At 46.5% G+C, this 23723-nt stretch overlaps 1 protein-coding gene across 1 annotated transcript in view; it reads left to right on the top strand.

Annotated features, from left to right (window-relative positions):
* The window catches only part of COL28A1 (collagen type XXVIII alpha 1 chain), a 198628-nt gene that overhangs the window by 9118 nt on the left and 165787 nt on the right, over positions 1-23723 (top strand). The window contains exons 2-3 of the mRNA XM_068247381.1: positions 2325-2474; positions 11770-11888. Of these exons, the coding sequence (XP_068103482.1) occupies positions 2325-2474; positions 11770-11888 (269 nt within the window). The remainder of the gene's footprint in view (positions 1-2324; positions 2475-11769; positions 11889-23723) is intronic.

Raw genomic sequence — 23723 nt, 5'->3', positions numbered from 1 at the left:
GTCACTCTCCCCGCCTCCTCTATATCGCCGCTCCCCACCTGCGTCCCTTCCCTCAAATCAGCGGGGAGGGAAGGGATGCAGGTGGGGAGCAGCGATATAGAGGAGGCGGGGGAGCGGCGGAGAGTGACATTGTGGATGTAAACAGCCTGCTATCAACACACTGCATGTCACTAGCACGGCGGTTTGATTAATGGGGGCCAGCAGAGGGCAGGGGGGGCATGGGGGGAGACAGTATAGCAACAGAGGCTTGGCATTATATGCAGACCCAGCCTCTGTGTGCTAATAGGATTCTTAGAACCCACCTCGGGTTCACTTTAAGCTTTTCTCCTGGCGGACTCAAAGCGCTTGAGCTGCAGCCAGAAGGGCACACCCAGTAGGCAGTAGCAATGTTAGGTAGTCTAGCCCAAGGACACTTTACTGGATAGCTGCTGGCTTTAGACACTGAAGCGAAAAAAATGATGATATGATAAATTGGTTGTGTAGTACGGATAATAACTAGAACATTAGTAGCAAAGAAAATATTCACATATGCTTATTTTCAGTTATATAGTGTTTTTTATAACATTGCATCATTCTGTAATATTTGCAGTTTATACACTACTCAGCATTCTAAATGATTTTACAGAGCAGGCCAGTGAACTTTTGACCTGTCCTGCAGATAAAAAGAAAATACAATGACTGACAACTGTCAGTCATTGTTGATAATAATAAGCTTCAGAAGACAGAGCTCTCTGCGACTTTGAAAGTCATGGAGCTCAATGGCTCTTTTGCATAGATAACAACTGGAGTTTCTTAACTCTTCCTGCCCTGGAAACAATATTAGACTTATGTCTCTGCTCCTAATGTTTTATTTCACAGCTGTACTACACATACAAATCTTTATATCGTTTTTTTTTCACTTCATTTTCTCTTTAAGGCAGCAGGGCAGACATTATTGCATGGGAAATGAGTTGTATTTTTAACTATAGTTCTAATTTAAAGGCTATATTCCTGCTATATTGCTATTGGCAATGTACAGCCATCATCACAGCTATACCTGCTTCATCCACTGGTGATACTCACTGATAGTCTATCCAATCTCCATCACATGGTCTCTGTCAAGTGGATCATGACACCAGGCCCACTTTCAGCCTATCTTTCTCTAACTTAATATTAGTATTTATATAGCACCAACATCTTTTGTATTCCTTTTTTCATTTCTCTGCCTGAAAGAGTTAGAAATCAGGTATGCAAGTGACAGTTTCTGTCTGGGTCGGGAGCGGGTCGGACTATAGCGTAACCCTCAGTGATTAAGAATTGCAGCCATAAAATACTTTCCTGGCAGTAAATGGCTTCTAAGAGCTGGGAAGAAAGAAAAGGAGTCAACAACAGTTATTAGATTCTAGCTCTGGCATATTACAATCTAATCCCTGCCATAGTCCAATATTCTAGTATACTATCATTATGTATTTGTATAGCAACAATATATTCCGCAGCACTTTACAGAGTACATAGACATGTCAATGACTGTCCTCAGAGGAGCTCACAATCGAATCCCTACCACAGTCATAATAGGCAGTGATAACTGTCACACTAACTCCTTTCACTTTTTTTTTTGGGGGGGGGGGGTCAGTAAATATTCTGCAACAGGTGTCAAAAACCCTAGGTATGCCACTGGTTATGACCATGCCCAATTGCATGCCCCCCTGCATTTATTCTGCACAGGGGCCCAGTGTTGGCTTTTGCTGCCACTGACCAGGAAGCAGTCATGTGCGTTAGTGAAGAAGAATGTGAAGTTGCATAAGCACATGTGGACCCCATCCTTCTCCCATATTGGGTTGGTTGCTGCTGTCCCTTACCTAAATTAATTTCTCCACCATGGGTTCAGGCCAGGGTGGGGGTGAGGGGGGAAGCTGCACATTTACAAATTTCGAGAAGCTGAGATTTCCAAACATTGCATCTTCAGAAGTGGTGAAAGATGTGCGGAACAGGGATTTATGTGAATAACTGTAGAAACTGACATCCCTAGGCAGGGGTCGCATTTTGGGGAATCTCAGGTTTTCCCACATGCAGAAACACTTCAGAAGTGACTTCCATGTTAATCAAGGAGTTGGCTCACATTAGCTTTGTTTTGAAGGTCCAGCAGTCATGTTTTTCAGCTTCCTCCAGTTCACTCTCCAGGCCGCTGCAGTGCTTCCTGGCTGCAGATATTGGGTTTACCTAGTATGGAGGGATGCGTATTGATATCTCTTGCCCTACTGTTAATCCCTATGGGAGGAAAGTGTACAGCTCTCACTCAACCCACAGTTCCTCCTTGAATAAGGAGCATCATTTTGTGGGTGCAGGAGAAAGGGGGTGGCCTGCCTCTCTTTCACCTTCCAGTGTTTGGCAACGGAGGCGTGGCCTGGAACTACCACACTTCTCTTGAATATGGGCTGAAGCCTGGCAGTGTGGGAGGGTTGGAAGGGTCAGATGATCCAGATGTCCTGGTGCCTGTAGGTAAGTATGAGTGGATCTAGGCATGGTAGTTTCATTTCATGTGTTGGAGAGGGGGAAGGCAAGCTGGGTGCCAAGAAAGACATTTCCTGGAAACCTGCTTTAATATGCTGCATTGGGACAAATATATGAAAAAGGACAATGAAACATTAAAACGTGTTTCAACTGGATGTGATGTGATCCTTTTTTAGCCACTTACCCACTCCTAGGATTTCTGGTTCAACATGAGCTTGCGGGGTACTCTGTAACCTACCGCATAGAGCAGTGGTAGGGAACTTTGGCTCTCCAGCCGTTAAGGAAGTACAAGTCCCACAATGCATTGCAGGAGTCTGACAGCCACAGTCATGATTAATAAAGGCAAATGCAAGCTGGGATTTGTAGTTTATCACAGCTGGAGAGCCAAGGTTCCCTACCACTGGCATAGAGCCACATGAATTTATGCCATGCACTGATGAGGATCAACCAGTCCGTAACAGTCTGTATGCATGTTGGATCAGTGTGGCTCTGTTCAATTAACTAACTGACACATCATTGCATACCAGCAGTTCTGGAGGTGTGTTTAGCTGTGAGGGACAACAAAGGGGCAATTTGTATATTCAGCAGTGATGCATTGTGGGACACCTCCGATGCCCACTCCAACCTGAACAATCGCAAATACCTTCTGTTTTTAGAAGGTAAATTTCTGCCTCACATTGGCATTTTAGTAAGAGGGTTTTTAGCCCCTTACACTCTGGTTCACCATGAGCTTGCTGGGTAATCTGTAGCTCTGGATGTGAACTGCTCTGTTTCTCGTTACTTGGGGGGATAGCATGCCTTTAAAATCTGCTTGCACATATTCTGCAGAGATAGTCGGTCAAATATTTCTGACATTTGCTTCAGGCACTTCACGTTTCCAGCATATTTAAAGGTAGTTTTCCTTTGAGGTAACACTTTTTAAAATGGGAAGACCCTACCTTCTGGCTTATTTGCATAAAGGCCACCATTTAAACACTATTTCAAATCCCCTGAATGACAGTTCCGAGAGCGGGCCCACCCCCTGTTATAAGAGTACACCTGTAGGACACTTCAGTGCAGATCTAAGAAGTGAGGATTTGCAATAACATGGAGAAAGGACCCTCTGGCTATTAACATCTGCAGTCTACCTGTGCTGTGCTACAGCCCAAGATCTGCCTGACATTCCACTACAGCTCCATAAGCACATTACAGGTAATTCCTTCCACTCTTCACTATGGCAGCTGCTAGGTTTCATGTTCACTGGTCTTAAGGGATTGTGTTATACTTTGTAGGTTGCTTTACCTATTTTGAATGTTCTGTCTTGACCATAGATCGTGGCTGACATTTTGCATGTTAGAGGTAAAAGGATTACTGCTGACATAAAGGTGAAACATAAGGCTAAGTTCACACTATCTGCGCCTATTGCGGCGCATTCCAACGGGTTTCAGAAACAGGCCAGAAATGGATTAAGAGGAAATGAGGTTCTAGGCAAGATAGCAGTTTTTGGCCACTGCTGATGATCACCTGGCCTTTTTTTGGGGGGGGTTGGAGCTGGCATCCACCAGGCCCCTACACTCTCTCCAGGCCCTTGGTAACTGCCTAGAATTACTTTGTGGATGATCTGGCTCTGAAACAACCGCATCTAGTAGTAACACACATGTTACAGCGCCTGGTAACATGTTGCTATTCATTTGTAATGCAGGTGTAATGTGTGCAGTGTCTGGTAGCACTCAGTTTGGCTTATGAATAAATCCGACCCACATGTGCCCATTGTGGGATTATTGAATTGCCTTGCTGTGCAATTATAACGCACAGCAACGTGCATCATGTGAGCGCGGCCTTACTTGCAATCAGGGCTCTTTTTCACTACATGCGATTCTGATATGCTTTTAGATGCAATTCCTGCAGATTTGTAGCGTAAAAGAAGCCTCTAGGATTAAAAAAAGGATCACTTATAGTGCTAAAAGTACCATAGCATAATACTGTACCAGTGGGAACATTGCATCGATTTGCTGTGCGAATGTAACTTGCATTATAACGGACCATAACATGCATAGTGTGAGCGCAGCCTTACTTACTTGCTTGTGTAGGATCACTTATAGTGCTAAAAGTATTGTGACATAATACTACACCATTAGGACTATTGCATCGCCCTGCTGTGCGATTGTAACTTGCGTTCTAATGCACTACAAGACACATAGGGCTTGATTCACTAAACTGTGATAACTGATATCACGGTCGCTCTAGCGTTAATGCGTTTAACATTTTGTGCGCGTTTTTCGCTCAAAAATTTGTGTTAACGTGCCCAAAGCGTTACGCAGGTTATAACGTGCGCAAAACGCTAGCGCGACCGTGATATCAGTTTTTACAGTTTGGTGAATCCCCATAGAGTGAATGCAGCCTTACTTGCTATCAAGGCTTAAAAGAACTAACGAATATGTTGATTTGTGTAGGATCACTTGTAGTGCTAAAAGTACCATAGCATAATACTGTACATTAGAATGTGCATAGAGATAGCTACTAAGGTGCGTTACCAAGGTGCATAAAGATAGCATGGGTCTCTGTTTTGAATGACAATTAACTAAATAATGCTGCACCAGGCATCCTAATGTAGAATTACAAACCAGTCATATTTATCTATCATTGTCCATCTCCAGCAGCTAGTATATGGAGATTCAAGTGACTCTCAGTGTACAAGTGTCAGGGCCAGATTTACCATTAGGCACTGTAGGCACATGCCTACATGCGCATGATGATGGAAAGGGGATTCACTTCCCTCCCCACGTGCCTCTCTCCCTCCTTCCCTTTAAAGAGTCCTGAGCAGAGTGTAGATGAGAGGTTACTCACCTGGCTCTCGGCATTCCACTTATGAGTTCTTCCTTCAGTTGTGGGCAACTTAATCCTGAGGGTACCACTGGCTACCTAATATTAAGGAGCACCTGTAGCTACCTATGACTAGCAAGGGAAGTAAGGGAGAAGTGACAGCTGGGACAGCCAGCACACTTGCGGTGCAGTCAGTGGGGGTATGTGGGTTCATGGAGGGCAAAGTCTAAGGTGCCAGGACATCTGTGCCTATAGGCTCCTGTGATGTAAATCCGGGCCTGACAAGTGCTGTATGAAATAATATGAACGTGGCACACCAGAGATGTTGTTTGAATTACTTGAGCTATTTAATGCAAGCAGTGCAGGTGTATTAAGGATGCTGAAGATCTTGGAGGTTGATTAGCACACAAGCAATCAAATTCATGTCTCGCATGAACCTACAATGCTTTAACCTGTTCAGAGATCTGGGGCTCTACAGAACTTCATTGGGATTTAGAATTCTGCTGAGATTCAGTAAGACTGATTCTCTACAGAGACCTGACCTGTGGTTTGAAGATGTTTTGCCAGCCCAATGCAGGGCTTGTCTGTACAGTCTGGCCCGCAGTATTATGTCCCCTCAACTCCCTTAGGCTGCCTGTACCACGTATTGACATAATGTTTGTATTAACCTTTTTGAAGCCCTGCCCAAGTTGTCTCTTTTTAGACAACTAGTGGCAGTGTAGCAGAGCCAGGTAAACTCGGCTGCTTAGTGCAGCTATACAGAGCGTGGGGGTGGGAGCTGTCATAGTTACCTGTCCAGACGGCTGTATCGGCTTTCTTCTCCTCTACCTGAGGTGGTGCTGCAATGTGGACATCGTCTTCTGGCTTCTGATCACATGATATGATATGTGATTGGGGCCCAGAGGATGGTGTCAGTGTTACAGCGCCACTCGGTGGTGGGAGAGAGGCGATGGAAGACACTCATCCACCACTGAGTGGCGCTGTAACGCTGACACCATCCTTTGGGCCCATCACATGATATGAAGTGTGATCGGCGTATGGTGGTTTCAGCGTAAAGGTGCCCATTAACTATACAATCTTTCAGTGTGATTTTATCATCCGAAATAATCAAAACGTAATTATTGATTCACTTGTAGGAGGAAAACAGAAAGGGACACTGGGAGCCTAATATAGTGTAGTATGTAGCATAACCAGGTTATGGAGAAAGACAAAATGTGTGCTGTTATACTCACAAGTGTGGGTTACCTCAAAAGCAATCACTGTATAGGCAGGTGGGGAGTATTAGGACCTGACCCCACTCCGGTTAAGAAGTCGCTCTCTGTAGATAGGAGACAAGGAGTAACACCCCTCCACCAAGGGTGGACTCGTGAATGTAGCATGGAGGGAACAGTGGCGCCAATAGCAGGATAAAACTGTTAAAAAAACATTTAAAAGAGGAGGTAGTGGTGGACTTACCTCCTTGGTAAGTAGACACCAAAACTGGTTGATTTAATAGTCAACTATGAAATTTATTTATCCACTCCACAATGCAATGCGTTTCACAGGATCAAACCCGCTTCATCAGGCAATAACACAGCAATAACTAGTAATGGTCAGTGCAGCTGTCAAGCTCACAGAGGTGCTGACCAGTACAAGTTATTGCTCCCGTTTTTGCCTGATGAAGCGGGTTTCATCCTGCGAAACGCGTTGCATTGTGGAGTGTATAAATTAATTTAATTGTGTAGTATTAAATCAACCAATTCAGTGTCTACTTACTGAGATTATCGAATGTTCACATTTACTAAATTATTTTTTCTTCAAATTTGATCATAAATTCCAACTTTAGGATCAATTTTATCCTATTAAGCAATCGACCAAATAATCATTCCTTATTGATTGCCTTCATAAATGGTAATTTTTCTATTCAATTTGATCATTTAAATCGCATCACATTTGGTGAAAAAATTGTACCGTTAATGGGCACCTTTAAACTCAGAAGATGATGTTGGGATTGCAGCACTGCAACGGGTGAAGGAGAGGAGAAGCCAATCCAGATGTCTGGACAGGTAACTATGACTGCTCCCTGCTAGAGATGGCCCGAAACAGTTAGACCGCGAACCGATTCGCGCAAAGTTCGATGGTTCACGTTTGCAGTATATATGCGAGTTTGACCCGACCCCTATACTACATCATTAGGGTCATTAGGGTCAACTTTGACCCTCTACATAACAGTCAGCAGACACAAAGTAGCCAATCAGGCTACACTCCCTCCTGGAGCCCCCCCCCCTCCCCCCCCTTATAAAAGGCAGGCAGCTTCAGCCTTTTCTCTCACTCGTGTGGCTGCAGTAATTAGAGAAGGGAGATAACCTGCTGTAGACATAGGGAAAGCTTGGTTAGGCTCTTGTTAGGCTTGTTAGCTTGCTCCTTGCTAATACTTATTGCTAAAAAGCACCCCTCAACAGCTCTTTTGAGAGCTAAGGTTGTTCTTGTGATCTATTTTTTTTGTGTATGTGTGTGTCCCACAGACACTTGTGTTGCATATACAGCTCTGTCAGTCAGTCACAGCTGGCCCTTGGCCCCTTGGTAATTCCTACTGTGCCACTCCCAGGCCCAGCACATTCAGTGACTACCTGTGTGTGTAACAGCTGCACATTTGTAATAGCAATCACTGCATACCTACCTGTTCAGTGCACCTACCTACGTGAGCGCATGCAGTGTTATATACTACCAGTCACTGCACCTGTTCACGGTACCTGTGTGTGTAACAGCTGCACATTGTATTGATACCAGTCACTGCATACCTGTTCACTGCACCTGTGTGACTGCACATTGTATTAGTCAAGTCAGTGCATACCTTTCACTTCATCCCCCCAATATGGGAAAAAGAGGCAGAGGCAGGCCACCTGGCAGGTCTGTTCAAAGTCATGCTGTCGTGATTTCGTGTGGCCCTGGACCAAAGTACAGTGTTCAGAAGGCGTGTGCCATCAACCCCCAAGATTGTCAGGACGTAGTTGACTATTTAACACAGAACACTTCATCTTCCTCAGCTTCCGCACGGAAGCGTGACATATCTTCCTCCTCCTGCTCTGATTCTGGCACCCCACTTAACACTCAGTCCGCCGCCACCACCAAAGTGCCATTACCCAAGGGCTCCACGGTGTGGACATTTTTTTTGTGTGTCTGCCTCAGATGAGAGCAATGCCATTTGTACTCTCTGCCACCAAAAATTGAGCCGTGGAAAGACCAAGACCCGCGTAGGGACAACTTGCACTGGGATGACCAGCTGAAGAAAAGCAGCACACAAAAGCAAAGCCACACACCGCAGTGGAAGATACCAGGCCGCACTTATTTCTCAAAATAGGTGATACTCAAACTGTACTGTGATGTTGAAAGGCAAGTGGTGCCATCATCTCTGGCACATAGCGTTGGGCCAAGGGTCCATCTGACCATGTGGTCTGCAAAGCACGGTAAGGCCGCACACACAGCATCTCTGCCTGCACGCCGTGTTTCTGCCGGCCCCAAGACTAAGTCGGTCCCCACACAGCATCTCTGCCTGCAGGCCGCTTGACTGCCTTCTCCGCCACCACCAACAGGGTCCAGGACTCCAGGCGGATTTTTTGATTTTTTAAGGGCGCTGCTATAATAATGCTTCTGGTGCGTGTACATGCCTGCCTAATTTTTCTGGCTGCACTGCAGCTGCAACAACAAAACAAAAGGCATGTACATGTGTCAATTCCCCTTTTGTGATCGTTACCTTGCTTGAAAACCGCTGTCGCCTGCACTCTGGCCATGGTGCGCACCAGTCCAGCACGGCCGTCACTACACAAACAGCTGTTTGCGGTGAGTTTGGTCTGTCATTGTGAAGCAGTACACTAATTACACTACCTGATTGATGTATACACATGAAAGATGTTTTAAAGCACTTTAGGCCTCCAATTTAGCATGCATGTGATTTCTGCCCTTAAAAGTCTACTGTGCGTCAAATCCGGATTTTTCCCGGGGACTTTTGGCGTGCATCCCACTCCGCCATGCAAAAACTCAGGTGTTAGACCCCTTGAAACATCTTTTCCATCACTTTTGTGGCCAGCATAAATGTTTGTAGTTTTCAACGTTCGCCTCCTCATTGAAGTCTATTGCGGTTCGCGAAAGTTCGCGCGAACCGAACTTTTGCGGAAGTTCGCGTCCGAGGTTCGCAAACCGAAAATCGGAGGTTCGAGCCATCTCTACTCCCTGCTGCTCTGCATAGCCTTCCAGGCTGGGGACACTTCCCTAGCAGCAGAAAAAATGTGGCCCAGCACCAGCAGCCACATATAGTTTTGCTATAAGTGGCTGCTAAAAGGTTAAACCATGACAGTACTCAATTCAAGTCCCAGGGGTCGATCAGTTCTAAAGCCTTGATCACATGACTTTTCATAATGTTGATTGTTGATTGATGTTTTCATTTTGCTTGGAGAGAATACACAGTTTCATTTGTGTAGCACTTACTTGTAAAGTGGACCTTGGATCAACTTATTTATGAAGACACTTAGAAGTGAAACTATATAATCATGTGCTCCAGAGATCATAGATGCGGTCTGTACATTACAGTTTATACTGATTTATTACAATTTAGCAGTGCACATAATAGACACAACAATATATTAGTCTTTGTCTGGGTGATGGAGGTGGTAATTGTAGGACATCTACTTGTTTTAAATCAAATAAACATTATATTGGTACACTTGCCTTTACACACATATAGGATGTCAGGATGTCCTATTGTTAATCCACAGGCTTTAATATGGAGTTGGCCCACCCTTTGCAGCTGTAACAGCTTCAGCTCTTATGAGTTTTAGGAGTGTGTTTGTGGACATTTTTACCATTTTCCAGAAGAGCATGTGTGATCAGAGGCATCACCAAGGTTGGTGTCACCCAGTGCGGACACTCATGGCATCACCCCTCTCTTACCCCATGAACCTCCAACGTCACCAGGCTAAACAAAACCAATAATACTTTTTTGTAGTATCGTTACATGTAACATTTGTTGAGAATGGGATTGGGAAATGGGTTATACTGAACCCATTTTCTAAAGGGGAGTGAGAAGTTGGGTAATAGCCTGGTCTATATTTACATATCCCTACTCCACTGTCCCTAAACCTGGAGCTTGGGGTCTCCCCCTCTGCCGGTGTCACCTGGTGCGGTCCGCACCTACAGCAGCACCCTAGCCCCATAGTGACGCCACTGTGTGTGATGTTAGGCACTGTAATCATCCTAAAGCTTTTCTATTGGGTTGAGGTCAGGGCTCTGTGCATGCTAGTCATGTTGCTCGGCATCAAACTCCTCATCCATATCTTTATAAACCTTGCTTTGTGCTCTGATGTGCAGTCATGTTGTTCAAATACTGTTCCCAAAATGTCTTGGTCTCCTGAGTCCTGGAGCATTCAGGGTTCAGTTTACTGGAAGTAAGGAGCCAAGTTCAACCCCTGAAAAACAACCCCATACAAAACTTTACATTTGGTAAAATGCAGTCAGGCAAGTTCTATTGTCATTGGAATCTGCCAAACCCAGATGTATTCATCGGTGTGCCAGACAGAGAATAATGATTTGTCACTACAGAGAACTAATCAGTGGTTGGCATGCTGTACACTGCTGTCTATTGCTTTGCATTGTACTTGGTGATGTAAGGCATGGATGCGCTGCTTGGAAATGGACACCCTTTCTATGAAGCGTACATATAATTAAGCCACCAGGAAATTTGGGTGCAAGGTAAAGCCGAAAAACGACTCACCTTGCTCCTGCAAAGGTCCGGTGGCATTAATTACTATTCCCCCTCCAGGCTACCATGGATGGGTACGATGTAATTTGCTGTTTTTAAAGTAATTTGGGCACTGTTTTTTGAGGGTGCCCAAATTACTGTCTGAGCGCCGTGATAGCTGTAATCCCTATTACGGCCTGTGGCGGATCCGGCTGCACTGAAATCTATGGTGGTGTTTTTCTCTGCTTCATTCTATGAAGCTCTCTACACACTGTTCTGCAGCTTGGCATGGCTCACCACAACAGAAAGGAGTTCCTGTTGTTCTCAGCTTCCATTTTATTGTAACACCAGTAAAATATATGCAGGTATATGAGCGGAGTATGGAGGTTGCCATATTTCTTCTTAACCACTTAACCCCACATGCTATTTTACCCTTTTTGCCAAGGGGCACTTTTTTTCCTTTCAGTGCTTCTCCCATTCGTTTGGCCATAACTTAAAGGAGCTCTGTGGGGGGGAGGGGTTGAAAATAATAACGGACACTTACCTGGGGCTTCTATCGGCCCCCTGCAGCTGTAATGTCCCACTCCAACGATACTCCATTCCTTGCCACCGGTCCCGGTCTAATCTGCCGTCTAATTAGACTGCGGCTGCGCGGTCGTGGCCGCGCGTGTGCTCGCTCCCGCGTGCGTTATCGGGAGCTTACTGCGCAGGCACAGTACAAGAAAACTTCGTACTACGCAGTAAGCTCCCGATGACATACACAGGAGCAAGCACTATTCGTCTTCTTAGACGAATATCAGACCGAGACCGGTGGCGGGGAACGGAGCATCATTGGAGGACGGCATGGGACTTTACAGCTGCAGGGGGCCATTAGAAGCCGCAGGTAAGTGTCTGTTTTTATTTTCAACCTCCCCCCTCCCTCCCACAGAACCCCTTTAATCACTATTTAACACACCTAAATCATCTATATCTTGTTCTTTTCACCACAAATTAGGGTTTTAAGGGGCAAAATTTGTTTTCAGTAATTACTTTATTTTCTATGCCTTTTATAGGGAAATACAAGGATAAAAATGAAAAAATACGCTATTTCTTCAAAACATTCCCTATAGTTTTAAAATAAACAATGCTACTATAGATAAAACCCATCTACTTACCCAGGTCTTACTCCAGCCCCTTGCAGCCGACATGTCCCACACCGCAGCTCTGCTCTCAGCCGCCGACCCGAGGTCCCCACTGCTGCAGAGGATGACCTTGCGAGGTCGTCCTCTACTGCACCTGTGCGAGCACCGCGGTCAATCAAGTCCGCGTTGTCTGGAGTGTATTGTGCAGGCACAGTAGTTCTGTGACTGCGTAGAACACTCCAGACAACGTGGACTTGATTGACAACGGCGCTCACGAGGTTGGTCTCTGCAGCAGAAGGGACCGGGAGCCAGCGGCTGAGAGCGGAACTGCGGCGTAGGACATGTCGGCTGAAAGGAACTAGAGGAAGCCTGGGTAAGTAGAATTTTTTTTTAACTCTGACATTCCCTTTAAAGAGGCACTGTAGTGACATATAGCAGAATGTATATGTTATTTAGACTACCCACTTTTATATTAATTATCCTGGTTTCAGCATTAGAAACACTTCCTATATCTGTATATTGCTGTATATTGTTATGTAGCCCCGCCTTTCCAGTGAAGTCACAGCCTAGACAGTTTAGTTACGTGAAATTCTCATTCCACAGCATTCTGGGAAAACAGGTATTATTGGTACTGGCTTTGGAAAAACAAACAATCCAAATTAATGCTCCTGACAGCACTACAGATGTCACCTCACCAACTGTGAAAAATTTCAGAATGTAAATTAGGAGGACGAGGAAAGGGTGAACACTGACTAAATTATTTATAAAGTAATATTTAAGAAAAATAAGCAATTTTATTTATTATTTTATTTTCAGTACAGTTCCTCTTAAAATTAAGGTATTCTTAATTCATCAACCCCTTGAGGTCTGAATTAATTAATAAGGTTCATTCTGTATACACTATGGAAAACTTAACTTAAAGGGGAACTTCAGCCTAAACAAACATTACTTACATTAGTTATGTTAATTAAAATAAATAGGTAATATATTCTGTTATCCATCCTGTTTTAAAAGAATAGGCAAATGTTTGTGATTTCATGGGGGCAGCAATCTTTTTCATAGGGGTAGCCGTCTTTTTTTGGTTGAAAGGAAGTGACAGAGCATGAGACACAGTTCCAACTGTCCTGTGTTCTAATCACCCCTCCAAGCTGCGCACACTAGGCTTCAAATCTCAAATTCAAAAAAAACTAAAAAAAAAAATTTGCGCCAAAATAGCAGAAGGAGAACAACAACATCAGAAATCCCATAATGCTTTGCACAGCATCAGGGAAAAAATGCCCGGGCAGTTTTCTTCTGTTCAGCTAAAAATGAGGCTTGGGTAAGAAAAACAAAGTTCTGATGCTGTGAAACTGCTTAAAGAGAAACTCCGACCAAGAATTGAACTTTAGCCCAATCAGTAGCTGATACCCATTTTACATGAGAAATCTATTCCCTTTCACAAACAGACCATCAGGGGGCGCTGTATGACTGATATTGTGGTGAAACCCCTCCCACAAGAAACTCTGAGTATGTACTCCTGGCAGTTTCCTGTCTGTGAACCTTGCTGCATTGTGAGAAATAGCTGTTTACAGCGCGTACGTTAAAAAAGGGCGCCGGGAAAAAAGGGCGCAGGGTTTTAAACGATAATCATGAATAACGTTTAAAAAAAATTGTGCTATATTTCGTTTAAAAAGAATGTTTTATAAAGTTATAAATCATTAAGTAATGTGTATGAAATCGGCAATTTTAAAAAACGTTAATTTTCCCTGTTTAAAAAGTGAAATTTATAATAACGTTTTATAAAACATTAATAAGAATTTTACTAAAGCTATACCTAACCCTACTCTCACACAGAACCCTCCCTGTACCTATCCCTAACCCCTAGACCCCCCCTGTTGGTGCCTAAACCTAAGACCCCCCTGGTGGTGCCTAAACCTAAGGCCTCCCTGGTGGTGCCTAAACCTAAAACCCCCCTGGTGGTGCCTAAACCTAAGATCCTCCTTGTGATGCCTAAACCTAAGACCCCCCTGTGATAAGCATTAATAACGTTTTTAAAAAAATATGGTGCGGTTTTTCGTTTAAAGGTAATGTTTTAGAAAAATATTGTACTGTTTTTCGTTTAAAAAGAATGTTTAAAAAATTATAAATCATTAAATAATGGGTAATCATGAGAAGCAGTTATAAAACATTAAAAGTCTCCGGGCGCCGCTTTTAAAACGTTATTTTTCTCCAGCGCCCTTTTTTCCTGTTGGGCGCCCATTAAACGATATTTATTATGGGAGTGAATGGCGGCGCCCTTTTTGTCCACCTGCCTCATGCGCCCAAATTTCCTGCTTCCGTTTACAGCTATTTCCAACTGCCAAAAAAAACATGCAGCAGCTACATCAACTGCCAGCAGTAAAAATGTCACCAAGTAATAAATGTCAGAATGTAAATCAGGGATTTAAAAGATTTTACATTGAGAAAACACTGACTAAATCATTTATACATAATTATTGTAAAAATGAAGCACTTTTTTTATTACATTATTTTCACTGGAGTTCCTCTTTAAGAAACATCAAGCCTTTTCAGTGCTGCTGAGTAGATTTTTAGTCTGAAGGTTCACGTTAATCATTAGAGAATCTACACCCAAGTTCAAAAGAATTTGGGACCCATAGGCCACCTGGGCCGCACTCCACATCCCTTAATGTTCCTACACACTTCTGATGTCATATTGCTCTGGCAAATTTACGTGAGTTTTCTAGCCTACGGTGTTTTTTTCAGAGGCCTATACTTGTACTTGTTACCTGACTATCTGCATTGTTCTTTACTCAAGATATGCTACCTTATTGCTGTCTTTTTATTCTTGCTATGTTTTGAGAGAAGGTTGACAGAAGACCTATACTACTGGCAACTGTACCTGGCTAACCTATACTGTGGGTAACTGTACCTGGCTAACCTATACTGCGGGTAACTGTACCTGGCTAACCTATACTGCGAGTAACTGTACCAGGCTAAACTATACTACGGGTAAGGTAACTGTACCTGGCTAACCTATGCTGCTGGCAACTGTACCTGGCTAACATATACTGAGGGTAACTGTACCTGGCTAACCTATACTGCGGGTAACTGTACCTGGCTAAACTATACTGCGGGTAACTGTACCTGGCTAACCTATACTGCGGGTAACTGTACCTGGCTAAACTATACTGCGGGTAACTGTGCCTGGCTTACCTATACTGCGGGTAATTGTACCTGGCTAAACTATACTGTGGGTAACTGTACCTGGCTAACCTATGCTGCGGGTAACTGTACCTGGCTAACCTATACTGCGGGTAACTGTACCTGGCTAACCTATACTGCGGGTAATTGTACCTGGCTAACCTATACTGCGAGTAACTGTACCAGGCTAACCTATACTGTGGGTAACTGTACCAGGCTAACCTATACTGCAGGCAACTGTACCTGGCTAACATATACCATGGGTAACTGTACCTGGCTAACCTATACTGCGGGTAACTGTACCTGGCTAACCTATACTGTGGGTAACTGTACCTGGCTAACCTATACTGAGGGTAACTGTACCTGGTTAACCTATACTGCGGGCAACTGTACCTTGCTAACCTATACTGAGGGCAACTATAACTGGCTACCTACCGACCTATACTGAGGGTGTTTTGGGGAGGTGCACCACAGCTATAATGTGTAGTGCTAATTGTCAGATGCTGTGCGATAATTAGAGTTGGGACGAACCTCCGATTTTAGGTTCGCGAACCTGGTTCGCGAACTTCCGCGGAAGGTTCGGTTCGCGTTAAAGTTCGCGAACCGCAATAAACTTCAATGGGGATGCGAACTTTGAAAAAAAAAATAATTATGCTGGCCACAAAAGTGATGGAAAAGATGTTTCAAGGGGTCTAACACCTGGAGGGGGGCATGGCGGAGTGGGATACATGCCAAAAGTCCCGGGGGAAAATCTGGATTTGACGCAAAGCAGCGTTTTAAGGGCAGAAATCACATTGAATGCTAAATGACAGGCCTAAAGTGCTTTCAAACATCTTGCATGTGTATACATCAATCAGGTAGTGTAATTAAGGTACTGCTTCACACTGACACACCAAACTCACCGTGTAACGCACCGCAAACAGCTGTTTGTGTAGTGACGGCCGTGCTGGACTGGTGCGCACCATGGCGAGAGTGCAGGTTTTGGTGGCTTTACAGCCCATATGGTCGCCTGGCTGATGTAGCTGAATGACAGAACAGTGACTGTCCAGCTGATCAAATTTGGTCTGACCACAATGAGGCAACGACCTTATTATCGTGGGTGTGCCCCCCGAGACACTCATCTAGGCGCCGGTCATTGCTTCATTGTGATACGCAAGCCCCTTCACCACGGCAAGGTAATGATCACGAAGGGGAATGGGCGCATGTACATGCCTTTTCTTTTGTTGTTGCAGCTGCCCGCAGTGCAGCCAGAAAAATTAGGCAGTCATGTACACGCACCAGAAAAATTATTACAGCGGCCGCTGCTAGCAGCGGCCTAAAAAATTCAGCAATCCGCCTGGAGTCCCGGACCCTGTTGGTGGTGGCGGAGAAGGTAGTCAAGCGGCCTGCAGGCAGACATGCTGTGTGGAGGGACTGGGAGCGACTTAGTCTTCTTGGGGCAGGCCAGGCAGCCAGTCACACGGCGTGCAGGCAAAGATGCTGTGTGTGCGGGGACTGACTTAGTCTTGGGGCGGGCAGCAGCCCTCCGGGATCCATGCCTCATTCATTTTGATAAAGGTGAGGTACTTAACACTTTTGTGACTTAGGCGACTTCTCTTCTCTGTGACAATGCCTCCAGCTGCGCTGAAGGTCCTTTCTGACAGGACGCTTGCGGCAGGGCAGGAGAGAAGTTGGATGGCAAATTGGGACAGCTCTGGCCACCGGTCAAGCCTGCGCACCCAGTAGTTCAAGGGTTCCTCATCGCTGTTCACAGCAGTGTCTACATCCACACTTAAGGCCAGGTAGTCGGCTACCTGCCGTTCCAGGCGTTGGTGGAGGGTGGATCCGGAAGGGCTACGGCGAGGCGTTGGACTAAAGAACGTCCGCATGTCCGACATCACCATGAGATCGCTGGAGCGTCCTGTCTTTGACTGCGTGGACACGGGAGTAGTGTTGGGCGAACAGTGTTCGCCACTGTTCGGGTTCTGCAGAACATCACCCTGTTCGGGTGATGTTCGAGTTCGGCCGAACACCTGACGGTGCTCGGCCAAACCGTTCGGCCATATGGCCGAACTAAGAGCGCATGGCCGAACGTTCCCCGAACGTTCGGCTAGCGCTGTGATTGGCCGAACGGGTCACGTGGTTCGGACCCGAACGCGCTCTGATTGGCCGAACTGTCACGTGGTTCGGGTAAATAAATACCCGAACCACGTCATATCTCCGCCATTTGTCTGTGGGTTTAGCTTTGGGTAGGCAGGCAGGGTAGTTCGCGCTCCAGCCACGCTAGCCAGGGTCCCCCCCAGTCATTGTGTGTCGCTGCTGGGAATAGTAGTACACCGCTCGCTCAGCATTCTGTTTACTGCCACTCTGTGTACCTCGCTCAGCCACACTATATAGCATTCTGTTTACTGCCACTCTGTGTCTGCTGGGAATAGTAGTACACCGCTTGCACAGCCACACTATATAGCATTCTGTTTACTGCCACTCTGTGTACCTCGCTCAGCCACACTATATAGCATTCTGTTTACTGCCACTCTGTGTCTGCTGGGAATAGTGGTACACCGCTCGCTCAGCCACACTATATAGCATTCTGTTCACTGTTCTGTGTCTGCTTGGAATAGTGGTACACCGCTCGTTCAGCCACACTATATAGCATTCTGTGTACTGTTCTGTGTCTGCTGGGAACAGTAGTACACCGCTCGTTCAGCCACACTATATAGCATTCTGTGTACTGTTCTGTGTCTGCTGGGAACAGTAGTACACCGCTCGCTCAGCCACACTATATAGCATTCTGTTCACTGTTCTGTGTCTGCTGGGAATAGTGGTACACCGCTCGCTCAGCCACACTATATAGCATTCTGTTCACTGTTCTGTGTCTGCTGGGAATAGTGGTACACCGCTCGCTCAGCCACACTATATAGCATTCTGTTTACTGTTCTGTGTCTGCTGGGAATAGTGGTACACCGCTCGCTCATCCACACTATATAGCATTCTGTTCACTGTTCTGTGTCTGCTGGGAATAGTGGTACACCGCTCGCTCAGCCACACTATATAGCATTCTGTTCACTGTTCTGTGTCTGCTGGGAATAGTGGTACACCGCTCGCTCAGCCACACTATATAGCATTCTGTTTACTGCCACTCTGTGTACCTCGCTCAGCCACACTATATAGCATTCTGTTTACTGCCACTCTGTGTCTGCTGGGAATAGTGGTACACCGCTCGCTCAGCCACACTATATAGCATTCTGTTCACTGTTCTGTGTCTGCTTGGAATAGTGGTACACCGCTCGCTCAGCCACACTATATAGCATTCTGTTTACTGTTCTGTGTCTGCTGGGAATAGTGGTACACCGCTCGCTCAGCCACACTATATAGCATTCTGTTCACTGTTCTGTGTCTGCTGGGAATAGTGGTACACCGCTCGCTCAGCCACACTATATAGCATTCTGTTTACTGTTCTGTGTCTGCTGGGAACAGTAGTACACCGCTCGCTCAGCCAGAGTATATAGCATTGTGTTTACTGCCACTCTGTGTACACCGCTCAGCCAGACTATATACCATTGTTTACTGACACTCTGTGTACACCACTCAGCCACACTATATACCATTGTTTACTGACACTCTGTGTACACCGCTCAGCCAGACTATATACCATTGTTTACTGCCACTCTGATTCTGCTGGGAACAGTAGTACACCGCTCGCTCAGCCAGACTATATACCATTGTTTACTGACACTCTGTGTACACCGCTCAGCCAGACTATATACCATTGTTTACTGACACTCTGTGTACACCACTCAGCCACACTATATACCATTGTTTACTGACACTCTGTGTACACCGCTCAGCCAGACTATATACCATTGTTTACTGCCACTCTGATTCTGCTGGGAACAGTAGTACACCGCTCGCTCAGCCAGACTATATACCATTGTTTACTGACACTATATAGCAGACTATATAGCATTGTGTGTACACCGCTCAGCCAGACTATATACCATTGTTTACTGACACTCTGTGTACACCGCTCAGCCAGACTATATACCATTGTTTACTGCCACTCTGATTCTGCTGGGAACAGTAGTACACCGCTCGCTCAGCCAGACTATATACCATTGTTTACTGACACTCTGTGTACACCGCTCAGCCAGACTATATACCATTGTTTACTGACACTATATAGCAGACTATATAGCATTGTGTGTACACCGCTCAGCCAGACTATATACCATTGTTTACTGACACTCTGTGTACACCGCTCAGCCAGACTATATACCATTGTTTACTGCCACTCTGATTCTGCTGGGAACAGTAGTACACCGCTCGCTCAGCCAGACTATATACCATTGTTTACTGACACTCTATGTACACCGCTCAGCCAGACTATATACCATTGTTTACTGCCACTCTGATTCTGCTGGGAACAGTAGTACACCGCTCGCTCAGCCAGACTATATACCATTGTTTACTGACACTCTATGTACACCGCTCAGCCAGACTATATACCATTGTTTACTGCCACTCTGATTCTGCTGGGAACAGTAGTACACCGCTCGCTCAGCCAGACTATATAGCATTGTGTTTACTGCCACTCTGTGTACACCGCTCAGCCACACTATATAGCATTGCGTACTCTGCCAGTCAGTGTGTATATTGCTGGGATCAGTAATACTCCACTCACCGTCAACCACTATATGAGCTCAACATGAGTTCCCCAGAGACCTCCGCTGTGAGCAGCACTCCCAACAACAGCAACAGCCAACGCCCCACGCAAGCTATAACATCCACCCCAGCAGCCAGTGGTCAGCAGCAGCCCTCCCCGGAGGAGAACGTTGTGTCCATCAGTCCGTCGCCAGAGCGATTAATGAGGGCTGCCATTGAGGAGATGATGGGGCCTGATGTGGAGGAGGAGGTCTGGCTCAGGCCAGCATCCCAAGTTAATGTTGAGGACGATGAGGGGTCTGTGTCTGGGGATGTTGGGGTGGCAGAGGTGGTGGGTGGGTCAGACTCAGGAGAAGAGTTGTATGATGAGGATGATGATCGGGACCATCTGTATGTGCCTCAGAGTCCGACCCCGGAAAACATGTTGTATCGTGTGTTTAGGTACTAAAATCTGCGTTCCCTCCCAGTAGTGTTGGGCGAACAGTGTTTGCCACTGTTCGGGTTCTGCAGAACATCACCCTGTTCGGGGTGACTATATAGCAGACTATATAGCATTGTGTTTAATGCCACTCTGTGTACACGGCTCAGCCACACTATATAGCATTGTGTTTACTTCCACTCTGTGTCTGCTGGGAACAGTAGTACACCGCTCACCCGCCACTGTATAGCATTGTGCTCTGTGTCACTGCTGACAATAGTGGTACACCGCTCACCCACCACTGTATAGCATTTCTGTACTGCCACTGTACTGCTGCCAGTCAGCGTGTACTTTAAGGATAAGTGAAATGAGGAAGAAATCCGGTGAAAGAGGGAGGGGCAATGGAAGAGGTGTTTCCCCTGACGGTTCACGTACAGGCCACAGGGGAGCACCCAAGAAAACCCACTCAATACTGCCCATGTTGTCCAGGACAACAACCCTCACAGATCCAAAAGAACAGGACCAGATAATTACTTGGATGACCTCTCAAGCGTCCAGCAGTGGGTTAAGCAGCACCAGCACATCACGCACGAGGTCCGAGTCCTCAGCCAGTTAAAGTCTGGGCTTTCTTTGAAGACTGCACTGAGGATGTTACCATGGCGATTTGCAAGGTGTGCAAGACCCGCCTGAGCAGGGGGAAAAGTATTAACAACCTCTCCACCACCAGCATGAGCCGCCACATTCTATCCAAACATCCCACTCTGTGGGCAAACGCGGCAGGACAGGGTACCACCAGCAACACTGCCTCCCTTGGGTTCACCAGACTCACCACCAGACCCGCCTCAGCAGCAGCAGTAGCCCAGCCATTGCGTGGTTCACAACATTCACAAACATCAGACGATGCTGACACTGTCACTTTCCGGACTAGTGCTCTTGAGGTCTCCCAGTGTTCATCAAACACAACAACCAACAGCCCTTCGGTGTGCAGCGCTACGGTTGAGTTGTCTGTTTCTGAGATGTTTGAGCACAAGAGGAAATTGCCAGCAAATGACCCCCGGGCCGTGGCAGTAACAGCCAGCCAGCATAGCCAAGCTTCTGGCCTGCGAAATGCTGCCATATCGAGTGGTGGAGACAAACAGCTTCAAGGGCATGATGTCAGTGGCCATCCCACGTTACGTGGTTCCCAGCCGCTACCACTTTGCGCGCTCTGCAGTGCCTGAGTTGCATGAGCACGTGGTCAGCTAAATAACCCGAAGCTTGAAGAATGCCGTTGCCTGCAAGGTTCACCTCACCACTGACACCTGGACGAGTGCGTTCGGCCAGGGTCGATACATCTCCCTTACCGCGCACTGGGTGAACCTTGTGGAGCCTGGCAGCGATTCCTCACCTGCTACGGCGCGGGTGTTGCCCACGCCGCAAACAGCTGGATAACAACAGCAGCACCTACCTCTCTGACTCCTTCTCCTCCAACGCATCTCAAAGCTGTACCTCATCCGGAAATGCTAACCCAGCACCAGCAGCAGTAGGATCGTGGAAGCAGTGCAGCACAGCTGTTGGCATGCGTCAGCAAGCGTTGCTGAAGCTGATCTGCCTTGGGGATAAGCAGCACACAGGGGAGGAAATTTGGAGGGGAATAAAGGAACAGACGGATTTGTGGCTGGCACCGCTGGACCTGAAACCGGGCATGAAGCTAGACACCTGGCACGAACTGGCAATGTACGCAATAGAGGTGCTGGCTTGCCCGGCAGCCAGCGTTATGTCGGAACGCTGTTTCAGTGCTGCCGGAGGCATCATCACAGATCGGCGTATCCGCCTCTCCACAGAAAATGCAGACCGTCTGACTCAAATTAAAATGAATCAATCCTGGATTGGAAACGACTACGCAACACTCCTGGACCCCAACCAAGTAACATGACCGATGAACATCTGGGATGGTTTAGCGTTTCCGGTCCCTGTTTATTGAACCTCTCATCTGTATTACATTTATGACTGCATGGCGGCAAAAAGCATTGCTGCTATATCCGCACGCTTTTTGTCCTCATGCAAGGCCTGGGTTGTTGTGTCTCACAAAGCGTGGCCTTCTCCTCCTGCGCCTCCTCCTGTTCCATCACGTGTGCTGCTGCTGCTGCTGGGTTACCGTTGCCGCGTGGTCCCTGTTTATTGAACCTCTTATCTTTATTACATTTATGACTACATGGCGGTACAAAGCATGCTATCCGCACGCTTTTTGTCCTCATGCAAGGCCTGGGTTGTTGTGTCTCACAAAGCGTGGCCTTCTCCTCCTGCGCCTCCTCCTGTTCCATCACGTGTGCTGCTGCTGCTGCTGCTGCTGGGTTAGCGTTGCCGCGTGGTCCCTGTTTATTGAACCTCTTATCTTTATTACATTTATGACTACATGGCGGTACAAAGCATGCTATCCGCACGCTTTTTGTCCTCATGCAAGGCCTGGGTTGTTGTGTCTCACAAAGCGTGGCCTTCTCCTCCTGCGCCTCCTCCTGTTCCATCACGTGTGCTGCTGCTGCTGCTGCTGCTGCTGGGTTACCGTTGCCGCGTGGTCCCTGTTTATTGAACCTCTTATCTTTATTACATTTATGACTACATGGCGGTACAAAGCATGCTATCCGCACGCTTTTTGTCCTCATGCAAGGCCTGGGTTGTTGTGTCTCACAAAGCGTGGCCTTCTCCTCCTGCGCCTCCTCCTGTTCCATCACGTGTGCTGCTGCTGCTGCTGGGTTACCGTTGCCGCGTGGTCACTGTTTATTGAACCTCTTATCTTTATTACATTTATGACTACATGGCGGTACAAAGCATGCTATCCGCACGCTTTTTGTCCTCATGCAAGGCCTGGGTTGTTGTGTCTCACAAAGCGTGGCCTTCTCCTCCTGCGCCTCCTCCTGTTCCATCACGTGTGCTGCTGCTGCTGCTGCTGCTGGGTTAGCGTTGCCGCGTGGTCCCTGTTTATTGAACCTCTTATCTTTATTACATTTATGACTACATGGCGGTACAAAGCATGCTATCCGCACGCTTTTTGTCCTCATGCAAGGCCTGGGTTGTTGTGTCTCACAAAGCGTGGCCTTCTCCTCCTGCGCCTCCTCCTGTTCCATCACGTGTGCTGCTGCTGGGTTAGCGTTGCCGCGTGGTCCCTGTTTATTGAACCACTTATCTTTATTACATTTATGACTGCATGGTGGTACAAAGCATGCTATCCGCACGCTTCTTGTCCTCATGCAAGGCCTGGGTTGTTGTGTCTCAAAGCGTGGCCTTCTCCTCCTGCGCCACCCTCCTCCTGTTCCATCACGTGTGCTGCTGCTGGGTTAGCATTACCGGTCCCTTTTCCTGGAACCTCTTATATGTATTA

Source organism: Hyperolius riggenbachi, chromosome 7 (assembly GCF_040937935.1).
Source record: "Hyperolius riggenbachi isolate aHypRig1 chromosome 7, aHypRig1.pri, whole genome shotgun sequence".
NCBI classification, from domain to species: Eukaryota; Metazoa; Chordata; class Amphibia; order Anura; family Hyperoliidae; genus Hyperolius; species Hyperolius riggenbachi.
Note: the sequence above shows the minus strand (reverse complement) of the source record. Positions and strands in the feature narration are given on the sequence as shown.